This window comes from Equus caballus, chromosome 31 (genome assembly GCF_041296265.1).
Source record: "Equus caballus isolate H_3958 breed thoroughbred chromosome 31, TB-T2T, whole genome shotgun sequence".
NCBI lineage: Eukaryota > Metazoa > Chordata > Mammalia > Perissodactyla > Equidae > Equus > Equus caballus.
In genome coordinates, this window is record NC_091714.1 from 13,502,554 (window position 1) to 13,528,158 (window position 25,605).

At 37.2% G+C, this 25,605-nt stretch overlaps 1 protein-coding gene across 1 annotated transcript in view; it reads right to left on the reverse strand.

Moving 5' to 3' along the window:
- OPRM1 (opioid receptor mu 1) overlaps positions 1 to 24,509 on the reverse strand; it is a 60,288-nt gene extending 35,779 nt beyond the window's left edge. Inside the window, exon 1 of the mRNA XM_014738201.3 lies at positions 23,921 to 24,509. Within this exon, the coding sequence (XP_014593687.2) occupies positions 23,921 to 24,213 (293 nt within the window). The 5' untranslated portion in view covers positions 24,214 to 24,509. The remainder of the gene's footprint in view (positions 1 to 23,920) is intronic.
- Between the last annotated feature and the right edge of the window lie 1,096 nt (positions 24,510 to 25,605).

A 25,605-nucleotide genomic window follows, 5' to 3' on the forward strand; every position in this document is an offset into this window, starting at 1 on the left:
ATGGGCTTGAGGTAGAGAGAGTACACTGCTGGCTACCTTCTAACCCTCCAGAGTATTGCTAGTCTCCCAGGGACAGCCTCGTAGTTCTGCCCCAAACATTGTCCAGTTTTTAAATGGATATTGTTGCTTCTGTCTAGCCTGTGGACTGTAATATACCCAAGGGTCAACTCATATGGCTGCCATCACTGTGGAAACCCATTCCATTATGGAATCTTCCAGAGGCTCATATTATCTGTTCTCTGTCCCAGGTATTCCTTCAGAGTTTTAGTTTATCTGAAGTAAATCAAACTCTTTTCTTCTGAATTCGTATTTCATGAGTAAAGTCATCAATGACTCTAATACTGTTGATCTCTCTCTGTTGTATCATTCACTCCTTTCAAAAGGAGGAGGAGTGACTTATCTAGTTTACATGTTTAGGATAAAGATCTGTCCCTTCCTCTATCTCTTTCTGAGATTCAGCTGCTCAAAGGAAACACATTTTCTATCCTACTGCTCTAGGTTCTAAATTTTAAAGGGGCTGTCCCCTTGTGCAGAGGTCTCCAGTGGTCCAGACCTGTGACTAGGTGGGTTAGTGGATTTCTGGGGTTCAAATTAGGAAGCCATTATTACTGTGCAACTAAGCCACATCAGCAAAGTCTTTATCAATGATAAAGCTGATATTTCTTCTCCATCTGCTGATTCATTTTGTATTATCTCTCAGTTGATTCAAACATCAGCAGAGAAAATAGGAGTGACATTTAATAGGGCCCTTTAAACATCTACATCGCCTACAAGAATTTCTTTACCATTTTCAAAAGTTTACGTATGGCTTTTCACTGATTAATTGCTTTAATTTGTGTTCCTTAAAAAATAATTTCTCAAAGGCGTTCTGGAGTTTGGAGACCAGGAGTGGAGTCTTCTGCCTATTCTCAATTAGCCACTTTTGTACTCACTTTAAACAAATTTTCAGTTTGAGTATTTAATAAAGGCAAATTTTGTGCTATTAATGAACTTGAGAATAAATTTCAACCTTTTTCTTGCTTCACATGAAATCTCAGTGCTGTGTAACAGATGTGTGGATTATACTAGTATTATCTCTTTTGTCTTTTAGTCTGTAAGCTTCTGGAGTATAGGGACAATCTGTACTTTACTGCCTGCTTGCCTGAGCCACATGATGAAGTCTCCTGACCCTAATGCCTACGTCTATATAATCTCTTTAGATATGACATTCCTATTCATCTATAGTCTTAAGGAATTTCTTCCCCTCAGTAGGAATCTCTATAGGAATAAATCATACCTTCCCACCCCATGTCATCTTATCATTCCCACATTGGTCCCCATTTAAATCCCTCCCCTATGGCCAGAGGAGAGAAGGGGATGGCATGTAATAGTAGTGAGGCTGAATAATAGTGAGAAAGAAAAGAGCTCCTGACAGCTTTCAGGGAGCTAGCCTAGTTGCAAACAGCTGGGCTGTGGTATTTCTTTGTGGAACATAATTCTATAGAACATCAACCTCAGATAAGGACTCTCCATGACCATGATGCAACAAGACAAAACAAGTCGACTAGATGACCATGCCTGAACAGAGCTAAAATGAAAATCACCCACAACCATAAAAATGCCAAATATCTCCCTCTCCTGGTTAATATTAAGCCACTACTACTTCTTATTCAATGAAAACTCTAGTCTTACTCTGTGAATTCTGTCTCCTAGATAAAAAACTCACTGATGCCCATGTGTCAAATTACTCTTATGTCTGTCTAAATACTCCCTGTCTAGACAGACTTCTGGTTCCTTGAATCCTTTCCTAAGTCGCCAACATAAATTAAACTCCCTGTGGTGTTCTGTCTCCTTTGCTGCAGCAAGCTTAATAAGCCTAGTTTTGTTTGGCTCTAGGTGTATTCCTGGTGGCTTTTGTCTGGTGAGCACTGACAACAGAGTGTACTTGGATCAGGAGGTTGCACCAGAAGTAGAAAGACAAGAGCAGTTTGCAATTGGAGGTAAGAATTAGGAATTTTCCAGTGATGTCCACAGATGGGTATAGGCCACTTAGAGGGCATTGTAGCTACAACAGCTGCTTGCACTGTGGGAATTTTGGCAGTGTATTCTCTCAATGTCTGTCTGAAGCAGGCGGAACCCATTCTGGGTGGAACTGGGGGCTACGAAAGCTTGTATTGGATACCATCTCACATTTTTTCAGGGTTGTTCCCCTTTTTCAAAGCCCGCGACCATGCATTGCATCTGTAGCTGGATTTTCACCATGCTGTAGGTTAACTCTCTTCACCTAATATGCATTCCATTCCTTCAAATAGTAGTTGACCGTGATTCTTAGGATCTAGAAGTCATCAAAGTAAAGACCTGCTTGCTCAATTGTAGTCAACTGGTTTATATTTGTAGTGCTTATTTTCAATAACTTCTTGAGATATTTTACATTTTAAAATGACTATCTGATGTTCCTTAATTAAAATCTTAAGTGTCAGGAGATCAAGCAATGAAAATCTTCCTTTTTAAGGTAGGACCATTCCTGTTGATTGTCAAGTCATACCAACTGTTTACTTAATCTTAAGAGCAAGTCCAGCCCCATTAAAATGCTATGAACCCACAGAGTAGTGAATAACTAAAACTATCTTGATTTTGTTAATTTCCCCCAATTTGGCTTCTTAATCAAGTTAGGTAGAAAACAATCCAGCATAGTCTGGTAGGAGGAACATTGGGTTTGGAATTAGGATACATAAGTCTGACGGCTGTGTCTTGTAACCTTGGCCAAGTGGCTGAGCTTCCATTTCCACAACTGTAAAGAGGTGATTATATCACCACTAAAAATTACCATTAAAAAAAATTAAATGATGATGGTGATAGGTGCTGTGTTTTGAGTGTTACATCTATAGACAAATTCATTGAATGCTTTCTTTGAGCCAGGTATTGCTGTACGCAGTTTACTTGAATTTTCCTACTCACTCTTCACAACAGACTTATGAGTTGCATATTATCACTTCTTTCGTAGATGAATAAACTGAGGTTCATGGAGGTTAAATAACTTGCTCAAGAATAACAGTGGCAGAGGCAAAGTTTCAATCTAGATCTGTTTGTTGTAGTTTATGCTCTTCACTATTACATTTCACTGCTGCAACACGCACCAGGTAAGATAAGCTATCTGGAGGACCAGTAATTACTTTCATAAAGGGCAGGAAGTTTACAAGCAGTTCTCCATACAGCTGTGTAAACTGAGGCTCACAAAACTCCTAGTAGAAGCTAAAACAATTGACTATTGTCTCTAATTTAAAGAGAACTGAGGTTTCGAAAAGTTGTCAAGGACAAAAGTGTTTAACATTGTACATTTGAAAGACCTGGTTTTTTGTTGCTATGCAAGCAAAAACCTGGATATTTTGGATTTTCTCTTTGTTTTTGCGTTTGTGTGTGTCCGGTAGATATAACCATGAGCAGTGTGTAATAATAGCACAACATGTTGGAGAGAATTATGTATCAGAACACTGTGTAGAGAGTTGAAATAAGAATGTTCTCATTTCTCCTCAGTTTTGCAACAGAGATTTAATTAAGATCCATGAAGACTTAATTTCAAATTCCGTTAGTCAAAACTGTTGATGAGCATGCCCTGTTTTTCTCTTTTAATGTGTCATAGCACCTGCTGCTGTCTAAATATTTTGGCATTCCATTAATTCCTGCAACAGTAGCTGTCCAAAATCCTTTTTGACCAATTGAAGGAAAAATTAAGGTAATTATTTCCTGTAGGTCTTCCTTATATAAAATTGTATATTTATGATAACTGTTTTCTATTCAAGAATTACACAATCTTTTATAACTTTCTTATGCTGACTTGAGATTTTTCTAGGAAACAGAAAGGAGTTTGAGATTTTTTTTCTAAGTATTTTCAGGCAGAGAAATTTTTTGGAAGGTATTTTCCTTCCTCTGTGGAGAATTCACTAGCACTTGTTAGGAGAAAATATGATTCATGAATAAACCAGTAATCTGGCAAAGCAAAGAAGTCCTATTAGTTTTCAAAATTTGAAATTTTAGTCTTACAGTGCAATAGGATTATTAAATCAGTGTAGAGTTGTCTTTCAACTTGTAATAAACTCATTTGGCACTAACGACATTTTTAGTCAAAAATTAATGTATGTAACTCTATTTTTATAGGCAGACTCCAAACATGACCATGATTTATATTTTAGTGAAAAATCCCTCTATGCAATATTTTATTGCCTCTCAAGATCATATAGTACTTTTGAAATTTTATCCCCTTTTATTTTCATATTATTAATTGTTTTTCTTCATTATGCCATTGAAGATCCATTTTTAAAAATCTTAAGAATGTAAAATATAAACTACAGATCACCATAAGCTGAACAGGAAGAGACAAACTCTGATAACATTTTATGTTTAATACTCTAACTTCGTGATCAAAGTTATACATTTCATGTTTGTCCTAGCTTAAAAATTATATTGGACTTTATAAATGAAATAGAACATCTTAAAAATTCTAGCTATGTGTTTAATTTTCGTAGAACATATTTATATTTTCATAATTACTTTTTTCGCCAGGAAAACTTCTAAGTGTCAACATTAAGTCCAACATACATTTAACACCATTTTAATTTTAATTTTTGCTAAGTACTGTCCTAGGCAATGGTTCTCAACTGAGATGTGCCCCCTCCTGTTTTGGAGGAAACTTCAGTCTGGTGAGAGACCGGAAGCAAGTGATTTCAAAAAAAACACCATCTAATGTTAGATATTATGGCAAAGTATGGAGTGATATGGCAACGTCGAAAGGAGAAAGTAACTTGCATTTGAGCGTCAGGAAAGTTGCACTTATTCAACATTTGTTTCATCACATGGAGAGTGCCCATGAAAAGGTTATATTTGCTTCCCGGGGTAATACGTCTGGCCCACGCTACCAAATATTTTGTCTTTGATGGTGGCAGGAAAGGATTAGTAGACAGTCAACACCAAATGGGCCTATTTATTATCTGTCTTCTAGAAATAAATGTAAATCTAGTTTCTCCAATTACTCTGTCATGTATCTGTTTTTTCAGAAGCAAATATAAACCTCTGCTAAATACATTTAAATTGGCAAATTTTACTACTCATTTTACTGATAGAGAGTAATCATCACATTTTGTTGCCAGTTTATTTTCTGCTCTGTGAAGTAGAACTTCTTTTTCTTGCCCTAAACTTTGCATTTTTAAATGTCTGTGAAATGGTTGGCCCATAGCAGAGGCTAGAAATTTCTCTTTAGTCACTAGTGTGACCTTTTGTGTGGTGCATCACCCAGATGAATCTGGATTCTTTAGTTAAACGTTATCTTGTGATTTCTCTTTTCCCATTTCCTGGGGGAAGAACCTGACTCCTATTGCCTTCCTGATATTATGGTTAATATTATTGGTAGCATAATAATATTATGGTCACCTCATCTTTCTTCTCCTGGGTAAGAATAAATCCATGGTTTTTCAGGGGGAGAAAAAAATTCTCACCACTGAGAATTCTTCTCCCAATATTTGTCAGTTTTCAGTCCATCATGTTGATGCAAGAAGCAGAATTCCATTGACTGGTAATCTCCCTGGATAACTCATGTCCTTCAGTCTGCTTCCAAACCATAAAATGTGGAATGAACTGGCATGGGAGTTGTACAGGCTAGTTCTCCATACTTTTCGTAAGTGACTCCATGAACCATTTGAGAAGCAAAAAAGGAGTTATAGGTAAGAGTCATGAGTGAGAAGGGAGGATTTTCAGTTCTTTCAGTGTCCCTTTACTTTGTATAGACTCCGTGGAGTAACACCGATATGCCTGGTTGCTTTCACTTGGCAGTGATTCCAGCTAACTTTCTCCCAGCCTGTCCATCTGGTGTTTTGCTCATGGGGAGACAAGGACACGGAGTGCGATGCTTTTCTTAGAATTTACTTAGGAGGATGCTTTAGCAAAATCTTTGAGTAAAAGTGTATCTTTTCTTCCACGTTGATTCCTCTCAGATTCTTCCAGAATTAACTCTTCCAGATTCATTTTTGCTCCATCACTTGTAGCCACTCTCCCATTTGGACGCCTTTGGACGATGAAGTGGGAGAAGGAGAAAGCAGAGACTCCATGTGCTCAGGTTCTCTTCTCCACTTGAATGTGAAAAATAACCCTGAAAAATATCTTCGCTCTCCAAGTTAAACAATAGTTACCCATTTTACGAGAATTTTATTTTTGAGAATTCCAGGTTTCTTTCAACCATTAACTCTCAGAGGAATAACGATGTAAAAGTTGTTATTTTCACAAACCAGAAATGGGACACTGAAACACAGAAGCTGAAATAAATATAGCATTAAGATAACAGTATAATCAATTCAATTTACTGAAACATTTCAGCTATACTATGTCTTATGACCATTTGTTACTCTGTTAAGTTCAGGGATATAAGAGTTAAAAACAAAAAAGACAGTCTTGTCTTCAAGGGGCTTACATTCTCCAAATCGGAAATTTCCGGTTTTTTTTTTTAATTAAAAAAAATTTTTTTTAATTTCTTTTTTAAAGATTTTTTTCATTTTTTTCCTTTTTCTCCCCAAAGCCCCCCAGTACATAGCTGTGTACTCTTCGTGTGGGTCCTTCTAGTTGTGGCCCGATGAGCAGTGCCATGTCCGCGCCCAGCATTCAAACCAGCAAAACACCAGGCCGCCTGCAGTGGAGCGCGCGAACTTAACCACTCGGCCACGGGGCCAGCCCCCATGGAAATTTCCTTTTTTTATTCAGGTAAATGGAAATACGAAAATGGCATGGTGCTTGGCTGAATAGCAGATCCAGAAACCCCAGCTGGATCTATACGTCTCAGCACTGAGTCTGGCACACTAGTTGTCTCCTGATCAGTTTGTTGATATAAATTATTGGCATCCACCAGTCACAGCATAAAATTATGCTGTTGGGGACACAGTATGAGAGCACCTTTAGATCACAACTGAGTTTTCGTAATTAGAAGTTCTACAAATAATTAACGGATTCTATTTTTCCAGGCTGAAGGGCAAGGTCAGTTAGAGACCTGTACCCAGTTAGCCCAGAGACACAAGCTCAATTCAAAATACCACATCCTGATACATAGGAAACACTCCAGATTTAGACCTGTAAGGAGACGAGTTTCCTGTTTCCTCTGTTCTCATTTTCAGTGCCACTCCCTATCAACAAATGAAGTCATGAACAGGTTGTCAATTAGGGGAGATTCTGGGACATATGCTGTAAGAGTTAAGATAATAGTCCAGTCAGCCATCCTAATGAAGCCTCAACAACTGGCTCGAAAATCTCACCTTGATGCAATTAGACATAACAGTTTTGAAAGACCTTAAGTTTAAGGGTCATATAGATCTTATTTCCAATCTTGGTACTATAATTTACTAGCTGGACAAAGTTGTACTTATTACTCAAATTTTCTGTAAAACTTGGAAAATACTAGTATCTTCCTTAAATGGTTGTCATAAGAATGAAAATTTTAAAAATAGTGTATTTAAGGATTGTTAGTATCAATTCTAATGTACTAACTTTCAATAAACATTAGCTAAGATGATGGTGATGATGATGATGATGGCGGTTATGCTTCTCATGCGTGTCAAATTTAATAAGGCAGATACAACTCTCCAACAAGACACAGATTAAATGTTTCTATTTATAAAAGTGCTACTTCTGTTTGCCTATACTAACATTGTTTTAGGCATATTTTCTCATATGTGCTAAAGATAACTGATACATTCTTTCCTATGATTGCTCTGAAAACACAACTATTTTCCTTGATCAATTATCCCCTACAAAATATTTTGACTTTTTAAATTCTACATCTTATATTTTAGCTAGAATGTTGAGCAATTTGTTATATTCTGAATATCAACTTAACGTCAAACAATGGTGTGATCAAAATATCTCAGCTATATCAAAGCAAGGTTTCTATCATTGTATGAGAGTTAGAGTAAATTTTTTGACAGATTAGAGGACATATTTTTTTTTTGAGGAAGATTCGCCCTGAGCTAACACTCCGTGTCCATCTTCCTCTACTTTATATGTGGGATGCCTGCCACTACATGGCTTGATACACAGTGCATACGTCCGCACCTGGGATCTGAACCAGCAAACCCTAGGCTGCCGAAGCAGAGTGTGCAAACTTAACTCTTGCACCACTGGGCTGGCCCCAGGACACATATCTTTATGTAAAATATGTTTTAAAAGGCAATTAAGGCAAGGGTATGTAGATAGGCATGTTAATTCTTCATTCATATACCGTTACTTTGAGCTTTTATATTGTTGAGAAAATAATACTCTTTTGTGGAAATTATCATTGGTGTGATTTATGTGTTTTAATGTATTCTTTGTGGCATTGACTCATGTACCAATGTACCAACGTCTTTTATGAAAATGTGACATATTTGTTTATTGGCAGGAAACTTATTCTTTGTTGAGAGCAGTAATCCTTTTCAAAGGATGGCATCACTTTCTCCTTTGATACTTATATCCCAAATTCCATAAAAAGGAGAGTAATTTCAAAGAAGAGAAGTTTCAAGTCTGACTTCCAGCTTGAGCTTTCTGCTGCCTGTGTCCATGTGACAGGGTGTTCAGAAGTAGACTGCTCATCGTTTCAGTACAGTGACACACTGATAAGCATCCCAGAGCAATGATTCTTAAGATTTTCTTCCTCTGAATCCCATTAATTCAGGACCCTACTATTCCATTGCATTATCCTTACAATTTGTAAAATGTTTACATCTGCTTTGAGAAATATTTGTAAATTGTGGTCATTAGGATTATCTTTCATTGTTTTATGAAAATTAATCAAGGCCCTCTCCACTGGCTTTTATCTGTCTTGTCTCTGAGATATAAATAATGTCTTCAACAAAATTTGGAAAATTGAATAAAGACTTAAATCTGAATTTATCCCATTGCTGGGCTTGGTAATGGAAGAAGATGAGCTGCAATAATTGTACTAAACTTTGGGAATCATGTTTGTCTAATAGCGTGGCTGAAGAACACTAGGTTCGTCCTGCCCTTGGCATCTATCAACTGGTAAAATGGTTTAACTTTCTTCTCTGTCAGACTGTACTTTCGGAGAGAGGTAGGACTGCGTCTGTTTTGCTCATTGGTAGATCTGGAGCTTCTAGGAGAGAGCTTTGTGCATAGTTAGTGTTCAACAAACACAGAAAATAAATAAAGGATCCTCAGTGTCATCTTATTTAATATTAGTTTGGTTAACAATTTTTTCTCTCTCTATACTCACAAAAATTTTATAAGAATCAAATTGCTCAATGCAATGAAAAAATTAAAGTCCTACATAATTTTAAATGTGTTATCTTTATTCTTTAGATATATGTTTTGTTCGTTTTACAAAGAAGTTAAATAAGCTTCCTTTTGTCATCAGAAGGACAGACCATTTGAAGGATTTCAATTAACGCTGTCTGCTTTTAATAGGACTTCTTATTTTAGTGGACTTGGATTGCCACCATAATCAGAAGCACATATTTAATTTCATCCAATTCATGTGGTTTCCTTTTTAGAGACGATGGGGGCTGAGTATGAAATTATAATGTCAGTAATAATTTCCCCTGTTCTTCTTGGCAGGCACAATCAGGTTCTGATGTTCAGGTTATACTGCCGGCAGCATTTTACAATTAACGTTTAATACTCCCCCACAAAATGCTCAACCTTTCACTGGCATTGAACCCAGTGTTTCAGCGAAAAAATGCTCAGAAACAAAGAAATCCTTCGCTTTCATTAATCTCCTTGTTCCCTACACTTTCTGTACTTGGAATACTTAGTTCTCAGGAACACTGTAAGCCTCAAGAATGTTATTTTCTTCCTTGTGCTTACTTTATTTATAGAGTTTACTACTCTGATTTAGGAATTTTGCAGACATTTTGCTTTGCAAGTCCTGGAAAAATCCATTATGAAGGTGTTAGGAATAGAGAGGCACACAGACTCACTGTGTCATCAATTCATCCTCCATGGAGAGCCTTGTCTTTTTGACCAATTTTACTGAGACTAGCGACTCAGACTCGTAACAGAAGCTGGGACCCTTCACTGAAATGATATTTTCAATGCCTAAATTTCCGCAGCTAGTATTCAGAGAATGCCATTATTATAAGTTATTTCTCCTAATTCAAATAAACTACTCTGCTGGGTGAAATGAATCTAATCACATGCAGTCAACATTTAGACTTAGATTCTGCTTTAGACGCTTTGACTATAACACCAATTTAAATGTGCAACATTTAGGAAAAAATTGCTATTTTTTTCCAAAAAATAATTGGTTTGCATCTTTTTTCTCCACTGGATTTGTTGGACATTATAAAAAGACTTATCAATAGGGAGCCAAGTAAGTTGCCTTTATCCATCCTTAGGATACTCTTCACATCATGATGGTTGCCCACAAGATGCTTTGGACTCAGCGCATCAGGAAAGAGTTGACTGAAATGAAGAATGACAACAGTGACACCCTTGCAATGCCTTGCTTGGCCTCTGCAGAAATTGTGATTCCAAAAGGATAAACTGCATTTCAAAATATTGTAACCAATAATATGTTTGACCTATGGGAAGGCAAAAGCACTAGTTGAATGTTGAGATCCCTCACATTGATGATGTGAGCCTAGTGGGAGGGAAGATAAATTCCCAGAGGAAGGGAAGCAAATAACAAAATTCCCTATTTTTATATAGCACTTCTAGAGTTTATCACACACTTCCGTGTATCTTATCTAATTTGACCTAAAATCCATGTGAGATTGAATATGATTATTATTCCTTTAGTAAATGCTAACTAACGAGATTCAGGGAGGTTATGTGACTATGATAAGTAAGGAGCAGGGCTTCAAACATGAGTCTTCTGGTTCCAGGTTTAGCATTCTATCCACTCCAGTATACCTCTTGTGAAGAGAGCTGATCTGTCAATTTTAGGGAAATTTTTGAAACATCCTGAGCTTTAGCTTTTCAGGAGGTAATTTAACTAGTTTCTTATTCTGTGAACAGCTTCTTAAAGTTTAGAGAAGTAAAACATATGGACAGACATCTTAAACCTCCTTGCCAAACAGGACTCAGTTTTCTCATCCATAAAATGGATAGGTTGGTCCAGATCTGTGCTTCTCAATCTTGACTGCATGTCAGAATCACTTGGGGGAGATTTTAGACCTATCTATGACCAGAAGCTACCCCCAGAGATTCTGATTTAATTAGTCTTAGGTGGAGGTGGGTTTCCTTTTTTTTTAAAAGGCTTCTCAGAGGATGATAATGTCTAATCACTAAATGGAAGATCCTGGAGGCCTTCTATTTGTCTTAACACGCTGCAAAGATTTATGCAATAGCTCTGGGTGTTCCAGGAGTAAATTGGAAGGAAAGTCAAATTTTTTTATCCTCGAATTTAGCTCCAATTCTCTCTTGAGAGATTCTGTGAGCTGTGGAATTCTTCAGCTGGACTATATATCATCCAGTTAAAACTCTCCTTAACTTGGCTCTCCTTGCAAACCTATACCTGGTGGCCATCTGGCTACTCTAAAGAATTTCTGTACGTGCCAGAAAGTTCTCTGTGAGAACAACTGATCAAAGAAGCAGTCATTTGGAGACAGATGGGGACTGATTAAAGATGTGAAGTGAGGCAGGGAGGAGATTTCAGCAAGTCTTTAGGAAATCATTGAGCAAAACCATGGATAAGAAGCTGAAGGATAAAAAATACCACAGAACGCCTTGGTCTACCCCAGTCCTTTTTATCCAACAGGATAGTCTGAGTTCTAAAATGCGAGGAATAACATTTTTCAAAGCAAACTTTGAGAACTGCAGAAACCAAAGTTTTGAAAAACAAACAAGTTATGTAAGTCAGAAAGAAGAGAAAAAAATCCAAGCAATGAGCCTTTGTGCTTGAAAGGGCATAAAGAGAGATTGAGTGAAATGAAGCTGCCAGTCACCATCTGGGTGCACTCGGGTGGGTGCAAAGTGGCTGGTGTGCACGCATAGGTGTCTTTGAGGACAGATTTTATGTTTGTTAAGAAGTTAATATGAATTTGCAGATGACAGTTTCAATTTTTCCTGAAAGCTTCAAATGATTGAAGATGAAAATACTGTGGGAAAGCCTAGAAAATTGCCCTCATTTAAGATAACCGAAAAGCATATCCAATAGAGGGAAATTTTTCGGAAATGCTATTTTCTAAGCACTTACTCCTTAATCTCTGGCTAAGGGTGGTAATGAATATTGTGGATCGTCTGAGTCAAATGAAGAGATGGAGGTTGACGATGGGGACCTGGGGTGAAATGAGACAATCCTGTGTGATTACTACTTTAGTCCAACTTCAACATCAGTTTCAAAAAAGTAATATCCTCTGTCTTAATAATCTATGAATACTCTCTGGTTTGTGCGAAATTTCACATTTGTATGGCTATTTTCTGATATTGAAAAATATTGCAAGTTGGTACTAGGATATTTTTACAAAATGCTTTGTCTCTATCTATTAAGCAACATTCAATCAAATTTGTCAAAGACAATATATTCTTATTTTATGACCACTGAAAGAAAATAAATTTTATTTAGCACATTCTGTACCAGAGTTTGGCAAATGATAGCTTGTGGGTCAAATCCAGCCCACTGCTTCTTTTTATGACCTGTCAGCTAAAGAGGTTTACATTTTTATTTGTATTTTTTTCTATGTTTATATATAATAATTAGCTTGGTTGTTTTTAATCTCAGGCTGTAAAAGGGAAGTAATATTTGTTGTGGAATAATTTGCATCATATAATCAAGTAAACCAAAATGAAGATTAGCATTTTTGTACTGAATGAAGAATCATGTCATTCTTGTAGAGTAAGTTAACCAAAGAAAATATGGCATGATTATTTTTCTGATAATGAAACGCATGGATTTTCATAAAAATCAACTAAAAGATTAGACAAAATAATTTTTAAAATACCAGTTAAAAATCGATTGTTTTGTCATTGTCATTAATAAGAAATATGTTTAAATTTGAGAAATATTTAAAAATTTTAAAATATGTAAAAACTGAGTTTTTACATGTCTGCCTTTCTTTTTCTTTTTCCCCTAAGCAAGATTCACCCTAAGCTGACATCTGTTGCCAATCCTTCTCTTTTTTTGGCCTGAGGAATTTCAGCCCTGAGCTGACATCTGTGCCGTTCTGCCCTCATTTCGTGGGTGGGACGCCTCCACAAAGGGATTGGTGAGTGCGGTAGGTCTGTGTTCGGGATCAAGACCCACAAACCTGGGCTGCTGAAGCAGAGCGCGTGGACTGTAACCACGCAGCCATGGCTGGGCCCTGCATGTCTCCCTTTTATATCTTCACAGAGCCAGCATCCTGGTAGAATAACCACAAAACAAAGTAAGATTATAGATGGTTTTACATTTTTAAATGGTTGAAAAAAGTCAAAAGAAAAATAATATTTTGAGGCAGGTGAAAATTATATGGAAATTCAAGTTTCAGTGTTCATACAAAGTTTTATCAGAACATAGTCATGCCCATTCACTTACACTTTATCTATGGCCACTTTTGGGCTTCAGCAGCAGAGTGGAGTGGTCGTGACAGAGACCATCTGGTTGCAAAGCCTGATAGATTTTCTTTCTGGCCCTTTGCAGTAAACATTTGTCACACCCTGGTCTCGACTGAGAGAAGTGAGCCCTTTTTATCTGATGGGTATGAGTTGTTTGTGTGCCCAAATGTAGTAAAAATGAAGTGAAATTCTTTGGAATCATTTAGACTCAAACTTTACATTGGCTCATGAAAGCATTTTGTCATCAAACAGGGTTTTATGTTCCGGACTGCATCCCTACTTTATTTGTGCATTCTCCCCCTTCTCAGTGTGGAGAAAACAGGCTAATTCACAGACCTGGAGCCATTACACCATAGGCAGAGCCCTTTTTAGTTTCTTATTAAAAACTAGAGTAAGGAATTTGTGGCTTAAAAATTACTCTGAAGCTTGTTGTATTTAAGCATCAAGTAACAGTTGCAATTGTACGTCTATAGGGCAGTTTCACTCTTAGGCGAAAGTTTTCTTTCTGGAACTTAGAACTTTACTAAAAATAAAAGCATAAGACTTCAGGCAACTGAAAGGAATCCTAAATTGTAATTATAATCCAGACATTCACATACTTACATTACATAATCCCAATTCTATTTTAAACTTCTATTTTTAGAAATACAAGGGGATCAATTTAATTTTAAGAATTTTATTTCAATATGCAAAATGAAATATACCATGTATAGTTTCAAATTTGTGTGCCATACCTAGGTCTCTAGTGACAGACTGATGATTGAATCATACGAGAATCCATTTTGCTTTCAAGCTATTCCCTCTGAGTATGATAAATGGTAATAAAAACACAAAACTTGTCTTCATTTCTTGAACCTGCTGTCATATTTAATATGGAACATAGCCTCCTTGTTTTTTTCTTCAGCTGTATTTTTAAAATATTTCCTTGAAGAACATTGCATATGCAATCGATCCTCATTATTCGTGGGTTCTGTATTCGCAAACAAGCTTATTTGCTAAAATTTATTTGTACCCATAAAATCTGCATTCATGGGCTTTTGTAGTGATTCGCAGACACATCTAGAAAGGCAAAAAATTGAGCAGCTCTGATGAGCAAGTTCCCAGCTGAGGTCAAGCCCAAAGCAACACTCTGCTTTCCCATTTCAGCTCTCAGACTCCAAATGTCTCCTTTTCGAGGTCTATTTAGTGCCACAATTTTGGCACGTTTGTGTGTTTTTGTTGGTGATTTCACTCTTTAAAAAAAGCATAGCGCTGGTGTTCCTAAGTACAAGATGGCTGTGACGTGCCCAATGGAGAAAGTAGGTACCTTACATAAGCTTTGTGCAGGCATTAGTTATGATGCTGTTGGCTTGGAGTTCAACGTTAATGAATCAAAAGTATGTATTAAATAGGCTGCCTTTAAACAGAAACACGCATAACAGAACATTACCTATTGATTAGTTGATGAAACTGCTGTGATTGGAGGCTCACAAAACCTAATCCTGTATCTCCCACAGGAGCAAATCTTCGTCATCTCTAATTCAGTAGTCAGGGTGACTTTATAGAACATAACTGCCATGAATAATGAGAATCGACTATATTAATTTCCTTTTCACTCTTTAAAATTTTACTTTCTGGAGTTAAATTATGAGTAAAGTTTGTGGACTTATGTGTACAAGTGTATATAGATACATATGTGTGTATGTCTGAATTTATTATTTGCTGATAGCAATCCACCGGTACAGATCAGTTTTCATGACTCAAGACATAACGGCAAGAATAAAGCAGTGAATTGAATGAATTGTCTGAATTAGAATTTATATTTGAATAATGTGAGATAAATTTAAAATGCTAAAAACTTTGAAAGACACAATATTTTAAAGACAGACAGTTCTGTTGCTTGACTGTGAAATGTTGAATTTCATGGCTAACACAGAGAGATAATTGTAGACAAATTCTTCAAGGATTATCAAGTAACATTTTTTAAAGTCCTGAGAAAACTCACAGAGTTTTCACAGTAGGAGCATATATTATGGATTACACTGCAGGAAAGTTGGTTTAATGAGTACTTTGAGGCAGCTGCAAGGAGGAATGGATTCAAGTTGGGATTTGAAGAATGAGAAGGATTTTGGGAGAAAAAGAAGTGGAGAAATGATGGGAGGAAAATAGAAAGAGGAAAGAAAAATGTAAAGAAGACGTTAATATGTAACATCTTTGAAGACAATGAATGGATCAGGTTGGTTTAACTTATTCAAATATTAATTTAAATTATCCTAATACTTCTTAGTAAATCTGAATGGTTACTATTTGAGTCACTTTAGGATACCTACTTATATGCAACTGATAAGCTAACACATGGTTGAATTAAAAAAAAAAAAGATGATATTCTTGCCTGGACAGACACTGATATCTAGAACAGAATCCTCTCTCTCTCATTAGACAGAACCCATCATATGCTCCACCATGTATAAGAGCCCTACCTACTCAACCCATTGGTTTACAAAGTTTCACTTGATGAGATTTGATGCAACCACTATCTCCTCTCTCTCTGACTCAGTTCTGAAATGCAACATGAAGAATATGATTAATTTCTGAAGGCAAATATTAAAGTGATCACCCCATGAATTAAACAGAGAATGAGAGAGAGATATGAGGGTTTAAGCTGAATTTGAGAAATCTGGGTCCACTTCAAAATCTTTTATGTGACCTTTGAGGGCAACTATAGGCACTTGCAAAGGCTTTACCTGGCAGGCTTTGTGGGGTAGAGCTGCTCTCTACCACAGATTTGGTACACAGACTAGAAGGAGCTGTGGTCAAGGACTCATGACCCTCCCACACCTTCACCAACCATGCTTTTGTGTGTATATACATTCTTACCCCAAACACCTCCATTTGCAGGCCTCCTCAGTGAGGGGCCATTGGCAAGGTCCTTCCCAGTTGCCTCTGCTGAGACCTCCTTACCAGGACACCTTGAAGAAACTCTTCTCCACTCCGACTCAGTACTTTCCCATGCCTAACCCTCCTCCTCTCCCTCCTGCTGGACCCCAGGTCCATAAAACAACAGGATCCTTTTGTTTGTGGCTCCCTGTGCAGCAAGACGATGACCCTCCTTCCCCCTCCCCTATATCTGCGCTCATATATGTGACCTGGTGCCTCTCTGTGGGGAAAAATGGAACATTGGGGAGCTGATAGCTTTTCCTGTTCAACCTCTTGCTTATACTGTCACCGTAAGTGAATAAATGCTTGCCTGTGACTTTCAGCTTGGCTCATTATCTTAATTGACCACTGCAACAGCTAGCAACTCAGCACTTTCTCTCTCTGACAGTTTCCATGTGAGCTCATTTAGAATCCAAGGGCGAGAAATGGATTTGGCACCAAGATCATTTAATTTTGTAGGTGATTACTTTTTTCTCTATACAGGATAGCTGGAAAAAATTGTGGAGAAACAGTCATTGAAGTCGCCACGGGAAATCTTAGTCCTAGAAGGGACTTTAAGATTTTTAGTCCAATTCACACATTTTACAAGTGAGAGAATGAGGCACAGAACAGAGAGAAGTCGATCCACAATTGACACTAGGGGTTCTGAGCCAAAGCAAAGCTTTTCTTCCGTGCTACTCTTCTTTTCTGAATTTCTGTCTTGGTTCAAGGACCCTCAGCCTGAGGAATTGGGAGGGAAGGAAATAAGGTGACCTAAAACAAAAAAGGATGGCTAAGGAAAGGCATTGCTATGACAAGCTTATGGCATGATGCTTCTTTTTTATTAAAGATTTTATTTTTTCCTTTTTCTCCCCAAAGCCCCCCGGTTCATAGTTGTGTATTCTTAGTTGTAGGTTCTTCTAGTTGTGGCATGTGGGACGCTGCCTCAGCGTGGTCCCATGAGCAGTGCCATGTCCGCGCCCAGGATTCGAACCAACGAAACACTGGGCCGCCTGCAGCGGAGCGCGCGAACTCAACCACTCGGCCACGGGGCCAGCCCCGGCATGATGCTTCTTTTATATGACATTTCTTGTATTGGTCATTTTAGCTCAGTTTTGAGGACCTTGAAATTTTCTTGAGCTTAGTTATTATAAGTACTCTTATGGTTACTATACAACTTGGGATAAGCAGAGAAGGGAGCGGTAGTTTTTGTCTTCAGATAATTTTTTAGAAGGCATAGGGAGTTTCATTTCCTTTACATATCAGAGACCCTAGTGCTACCATCACCATGAACTCAAGAAGTAAACTGAATGCCATACATGACTTTTGCCTACTCCTTCTCCATTAAGCAAAATATACTAAAGTACTAATGTACTTTTCTGGGTCCTGAGGCAGGAAAAAAATGGAAGGAAAAGCTTAGCTTATGAACTTGCTTGGTAGTTCTAATTGGGAATACTTATTAGAATTTTTCTTAAGAGTTTCTAATTGTTAAGAAAAATCTATATTCAATGAGTCTATAAAGCTCTATTTATTAATCAGATTTTACTGTGCCAACACATAGTAGCCAGTTACAAAATAACAGGAATGATGAGCTTTGCAGAGTCTGAGACAAGATCTTATGTGAAGGTGAATCATCTTGGAAAGCAACTGCAGGGAAGAGAAGTGAGGAACAGAAGCGAGTAACAGAAATGGGGGAGGAGTGAAACTGGGAAGAAGGAGCAGCACATCTTTGAGATGATCAAAATGTTGACCAGACCTTCCGATGTGCCTTCTGGTCTGCTCCTCAGAACTGTGCAAGTAAGGAGAGACTGAAGCAGAGGGGGCTGTTTGTCCACAGGCCCCCATTTCCCCTGCCAAGGGTTGTTCCACGGAGTGGCAACTTCTTCCCGTTTCCTCAGGCTGATTTCTCTGGAGGCTGGTGGAGTTAGAGAAGCTCCAGGGCAGAAGGTGAGGGATACAGATGCAGCTAAAATAAAGTGTTACCAAGTCATATCTGGGCAAAATTGACTGCTACATCAATTACTGAAGCAAAAGGTGAGCTGAAGGATGAGAGGTGAGGGACAAGAGGAGTCTGAAATAATATGAAAACCATTGCTTTAAAATAGTGCCTGAGGGAGCCCTGGAAATTCCAGGGAGGTGCCTTTGGGACCGCAATGGGGGGGGGGGGGGGGGTGTGGAATGGACGTAGCAGTTGAGCAGTGTTCTTGGGCCCCAACACATGATGAATTCTGAATAGCTCTTCTTTGATCTGTTTTCTATGTTGACTTCCAAGTTCTTGAAATAAGTGTCTACATCTAAAAATGAGTTTGGAGACTATTGTCATAAATCATTATTTCAGTTAAATTTATACTAAACTTTGTGAGGGTTAAAGATTTGAAATTCTCATATTTTAAAGCTCCACGCAACATTTATTCTTGGTATTTATTGTTAATATATTTTAAAATGTCATAGTCTTTTATATTATTTATCGAAATGAGTTTATTTTTTCCTGCTGACAAAAACAATTTGATTTCAATTAATACCTAAAGTGGAATACTAGGGGAAATAACATTTTCAATTTTTATGTGTAAAGGATCTTCCAAGATGTTCAAAACCCCAAAGTAAATATTGTCAGCATTTGTCACTTAAATGACATTTTGAGGTAATCAGAACCAATTATTTTTATTTCCTTCTTAGAAGTAGAGAAATTATGCCTAAGTTATATCCATGAACAGATTTACTTGTTGCAGCAAATGCACAAAATTTTTTTCTGAATAGTGTATATAAATATTAATGGAAATATTACTTAGTTTGCAAAACACTTGCAGAGAAATCTTTACAATAATTTTTAATGCAGATTTAGAGATAAGTTAAAAGTGTTCAGGAGAGTTAATGGGCAAAGTTTTTGCTTGCTTTACGTTGTTTTGTTTGACATCTAGTTTTTATTATTTATCTGCTAGAACTAGAACAACTCTGGGCAAATAGTGAAATTATTTGTATTAACATTAATGTAAAATATAAATATTTAATATATAAAGTTTGAAGAATGTGTTGAAAAGGTTACATTTTGCTTGTGGAAACACACATGTGAAATAAAAGTTTAAAAATATGTATGTGAATAATAACCACCAAATTTATGATAGTGATAGTCTCTGAGAAAGGAGCAGAAAAGAGAGGAGGCTTCTTATATATATTATATATATGTTTTATATACTGTATTATTATGTTTATATAATTATGTTATATATTACATTATACATTACATGTAATATATAAATTATGTATTATCCATTATATTATGTACATATAAATAATATATAATATACAATATATATTACTAGAAGTATACATATTATAATTATATATATAATTTTTAAAGGTGAAGACATTATTCTCTATATATTCGTTTATGTTGAAAATATTTCATAAAATATAAGCTAGCTCATTCTTTCAAGAAAGAAAGAATAAAGGAACAAGAAACTCAATGAAAACTTTGTGCAAATGACAGAGACACAGCTCACAATGGAGAAAATGGAAAGCAGTTTAGTGTTCTCAGGACACGCTGAGGAACAGACCTTACAGCAGAATTAGCGTCTTTATAGGAAATGGTAGTTAAAGTTCAGATTATAACAGATAATACCAGAGGCTCTCCATTGTGAAGTGAAAGGCATACAATTCAATTCTTATGTTTTGATGTAAACCATTATGTTAGGGACAGATTTTCATTTAGTTGGAGTTTTTCCCTTTAAATCCATATTCTAGGAGATTTTATAGTTTTTTAAAAAAGGAAGTGAGCTGTATTAGTATTTGAGCTTTCTAAATAAACTATATTTTTTATTTCATGGAAATTGCTAGTGACCATATTCAGTGACATATACATTCAAATTAATTCATGCATATATATTTGTATATGTCTATATATATAAATACATACATGCATATCCTTAAGTTAGATAAAACATTATTATTCCTTATTTCCTCCGCTGCTTATATCTGAATTAAGTAAAAACCTTGTACCTCTGTTCCAATCAGGCTTGACTGATCATTTTGTAGTTTAAACTTGAATCAAATATTTAGTATATAGAGCAAGTATAAGCTCATAGGACTTGTTTTAAAATCAGAAATACTTTTTAGTGAAAGAAAAATGACAATAACACCTTCCATATATTTAAATGCTCTTCTCTGATAACTAGTCATATTGAGAATTAATCTAGCCAAATTAAGCAATAAGCTTGAAAATGAAGGCAGTATCGTTTGGTACTCTTAATTGGAACTTTACTTGAAGGGATGGTTTACACAGCCCACAAAAATCTAAGTTTCTAACCCTCTACCTGTTTCATCAGTGTCTGCATAGACCATGTTCACGACTACATGGAGAAATTTTTTTTGAAAAAAAAAACTCACAAAATAAACACATCTGGGACTATATTAGTTTTTATAGTTATAGTTAATTCTATACTTTGGTCAAATATTTTCAATAAGCGAAATATTCCTGTATATATTCCTGCTATAACTATATGTGATTTTGATTGATTTTTTTCCTTAAAACATACTTAACAATAATATACTATCATCCCATTTTAACTGCTACATCTTATAATATTTTTATCACCATATTTTCCAGAATCTTTGTGGTAATTTTTATAATGTTATTACCCTGGAAGTAATTTTTTTCTTTAAAACCAAAAATGCTTTCAGGCCATGAATAGTTATAACATTTGTATTGTTTAACATCTGGATTTTAAGTCATATGACAGTATCTCTTTTCCTCCCTTGCGTTCCTTAGAATAGCACCACGTAAGAATTCTACCTATGTCACAGTATTTAATAATGTTGTTGATGTAGGTATGATGATGACGGAGTTGAGACACAAAACAGAAAAGCCTTAATCACAACACCTGTATTACCAGTTATTTTTCTTGCTGTTTTTGTTATCATAGCCATCTGAGCCTCACAATTCACTCAATGCATTAAGATATTCCAATAAACATTGCCTTAATCTGGTTAGAAAACTGTAACTACTTGACCACTTAAAAATATTTGTTGAATTTTAAATAATAGCATCTAAAAGACGAGCATTTCACCTCAATACTTTAATAGAGGCAGCATTATACTCCTCTTTTTAACAGGAGCAGTAATATTTCTGAACTGGCCATTTGGTAGTGAAAACATCACAGCCTGAAGGCAGTCCAGTTAAACATTCTCAGCTAAATAGACATACTTTCTTCAATCTCCAGATGCTTTCCTCCTTACTTCTTTGGTCACTGAACTGTCTATTTTTCTGTTTCACAGTCATATTCCCAAAGGGTTACCTGACCTTGGAATTAAACACCTGACTTGCCACAGGTGGGTGTTTGGGGTGACCTTTTAAATCATCCTGCATTTTGTTAGAACTTGAAGTACAGAGAAAGAAAGCATAATATCATGTTCTCAGTAAGATATAAGGTCACCCTCCTTCTCCAGCTCATGAAGAAGTCAGAGGTAATGCCTTTAAAACAAACTCACCCAACTAGCAATCTCTTAAACACTGGAATAAGACAAATCTGTTTATTTCACAGCCAGTTGGTGCTCCACTGGCTCTTTCTTTACAGAAAAGTATAAAGTAGAGGGGAGAAAAATGAGGGAGGAAAATACCAAGACAAGAAACAAAAAGGAATGAAAGATTATGTCTCAGATGGTAGGATTTCTAGATGCTTTGGTAATTTCTCTTCATCCTTATTCTCTAGGATCCTGGACACAAATTTGGGATAATTTATTATTTCCACATTATTCCTGCTAACTAAATCTACTCTGTTAACCTTTTAGTTGAATTAACTCAAATCATGATTTGCCATCCTGATAAACGGAAGATTGTATTGGTTAAGAGAGATTCAGTGGGATTGAGCTAATGGACTATCTGTCCTTGGAGAGATAATTTCTATTTTCTGTGCCTCAGTTTACTCACCTCATATAAAGAATCCTTAAGGTCCCTTCGAGCCCTATAAGCTTATTATTCTATGAATTTTCCCAGGAAAAATGAGAAACATATTTTCCCTTCAAAAGGCAAGACTTTAGTTATGATTTTTATTACCATAACTGCAGAATGAGACATGGTTTTTATCTTTGATATGAATCTTTGTATTGGATAACATAAAGTAAATGTTTTAAAAAATAAATGCTTCCTTGATTCTCTTCCTGGATTATTTTTTTCTGTTGTTAGCCTTTTCCTCAATAGATGGTGCTCTTTTCTCAGAGAGCGCTACTTATCTTATTCCTCATCAGGCCATCAGGAAAATTAGTTTTACTCTTTAACAATTATTAATTAAAGAAATCAGATATATAAGTAGAAAGAATAGATTGCAAGCAACTTTCAGTACCTTGATAATGAAAGCATAACGGGGAAAACAATTAATGATTAAAGATCTCCATTGAAACCAGAAATATTGCTGAACAGATGAAGCAAATGTTGTAGCTACATATGAAAATGCCATGTTCACTACATACGCAGAACCCTTAGTAGGAAGAAGACCCCAAATTAAGAGCCATTTTAAAGTGTTAAAATATTTATCTACTTTAACAAAAGTAAATATATAGTATTCCATATTAACATGTAGGACTTGAATATACACATCAACACTAACACAATCTAAATCATTTAATATTGAGAGCTTGCACACTCTTTACCAAATAAACTTGGAATTTCTGGCTAAATAGAAGGTGGGCCACAAACTCTTTCGATATAATTTAAGTGGACTAAAACACTTTTTCTTTTTTTCAGATCAACCATTACAACTTCCTATATCATAGTTTATAATCCAGAATTATGCTACTTTTGGTCACTTCCAACTGGTTCTCACTTTTGGAGGCATTGAAAAACAGTCACGTCCTTTGGTTCTCCTGAACTGCACTACCTATTTCGGATTCAGTTTGTGACTCTCCTAGTAGATGTGCAGCTGACAGATGCTGACTGCTCTAGGCAATACAACTGTCATGTTTGTTACAACAAAGCAACACTATTTACTGTGGAGAGACAGCAGGAAAACTTCCTTTATGAGTGTGGCCTCAAGATGGAGGGAAGAGGGGGAGTATAGGCTACTGTGACAGGGAAGGGGATGGGTGGGGCGGTGGTGGAGCAAAGTATACCCAAACCAGCAGGAGTAGGAAAGTTGCCAAGGTTCATCTCTGAAAAGAACTGAGAAGGAGATCTGGCCCTCCAATTAGGGAAAACGAACTAGAATTCCTCTTCCATTACTCATAAATTACGATTTCCTCAGCTCCTGCCAAAGGCTGAGGGGCTCTGTGCCCAAGAGCCCTCTTGACTCAGTATAAGTGAGCTCTAAGGTAGAGAATTTTTTTTGCCAGAGCTTTATAGCTTTTACCAAAGCAACTTCTCTGTTCCTGAAAAATAGAAAAGTAGATTTTTGCACTCAAACAGCAACCACTCTATCCACTGTCGTTCCCACGTTCTCCACTGTTTACCTCCCTTCTCTCATCCTCCCGCCAAACAGTCGGTCTGGGGACTCAGGTGTCCCTTTTTGCCCCTATTAGCTGCTGAAATCTCCGTTCGGACCCCTGGCACCTTCCTTACCTGACAATCACATACATGACCAGGAAGTTTCCAAAGAGACCCACCACGCATACGATGGAGTAGATGGCCATGATTGTGATGGCTGTGATCATAGAAGGACTGCCGGTCGGAGGGCACAGGCTGTCGCTCCCGCCCAGTTCGGTACGGTTCGGACCGCATGGGTCGGAGAGGTTGCCATCTGCGTGGGAGAAGTTGACCCAGGAACCGGGGCTGGGTGCTGGGGAGCAACTTGAAGACTGCGTAAAGGGATCATTGCAATTGCTGGCGTTTGCGGGGACAGTGCTGCTGTCCATGGTGCTGACGGCCGGCTGTGACCACGATGTGAGGTAACCGCGAGCGCCCGGACTGTTCTGGTTCCACGCGCTTCAGCCGCTTCCTTTAGCTGCTGCCACAGCTCCTGCTGTTTCTTACAGAGACCATCCCTGGCGGAGCCAGAGAGGAGCAGAAGGGGATAGCTGAGCATCTGACATTATCCACTGCTTGCAGCCCCCTCCAACCTTAGTAGTTCAGAGAGAAACATCCCCAACCCCAAACCGCTGAGGGGAGGGAGGGCTGTGCAGGATCCAGAGGCTGGAGGGGAGGGAGGAGAGAGAAGGGTGGATTTTGCGCAAAGCGATCCAACGGACTGATCCCCCCACTTAGCACGGGCAGTGCAAACATCTCTAAGGAGGGACAGAATCGGGAAAGGAGTTGGAGGGAATGGGTGGGGAGTGAGACAGAGTTTTTGGTAACAGTAAAGCATGAAAAGGGAGTTTGACATCACTCCATTTTTCCAGTGCCATTTTCTCTGTACAGTATGACAGGAAAGACATTGGCCTGACACAGCCAGGGCAACTCTAACACCCCAATGTTCTTCCATCAGTACTACCTACTGCAATCATTTGGGACAGGGGACACAAAATCTTCTTATTTAGTCCTTCTTGCCTTAGTCCTGCACATTCACAATAAGGTAACCATGTTTTCATATCATTAAATATGAATTTCCAACCCTTGAAACCTGCCTGAACAAGAGAGAGCCTTTCCCTGAAAAAGAAATGAGAAACAAACTTTTGTAGGGGGAGCCTATTGCCTTTACTCCATATCCCTCAATTTCTCCTAGAGTAGACACTCTAGTTGTGTTTGATTTCCATCCCAGTGGGAAAGAAGCACAAAAATTGGTTACAGAAATCAGAGGATTATGGCATCCAGAAAAACCAGTGAAAGATAATGATGATCCTCCACATCTTAAATCTCATAGATCCATTTGGAATTACTAATTATCTGTCTTATCTCTAGAGTGCCTACAGGGACATGCACTTCTCAGTATCAGGTTGTCAAAACCAAACAACTTTGCATTATTTCTGTCTGTTTTCTAGTGTAGAGGTCCCAGAGGGAACTACATAGACATCTGGAACTGAAGTGGTCCACACAAGGTTGAGGAATTAATACATTTAAAAATTTGATACCTCACTTTTAAGTCCACAAATGCTTCTATTTTAGAAATAAATTTGTAAATCAACCAGGGTTAAGGGATTTTTGTTGTAAAATTAACACTAATTCTGAAGTAATTTTCATTTCTGTATATGTATATGTTTGAGCATGTATTTATCTTTTAACAATAAACATTAGCATTAAATATCCCCAGTTGGTCATAGAAAGTCACACTCTTGGGGAGCAGGGAGAAGGGTGGGTTAGGGAGCTTGAAG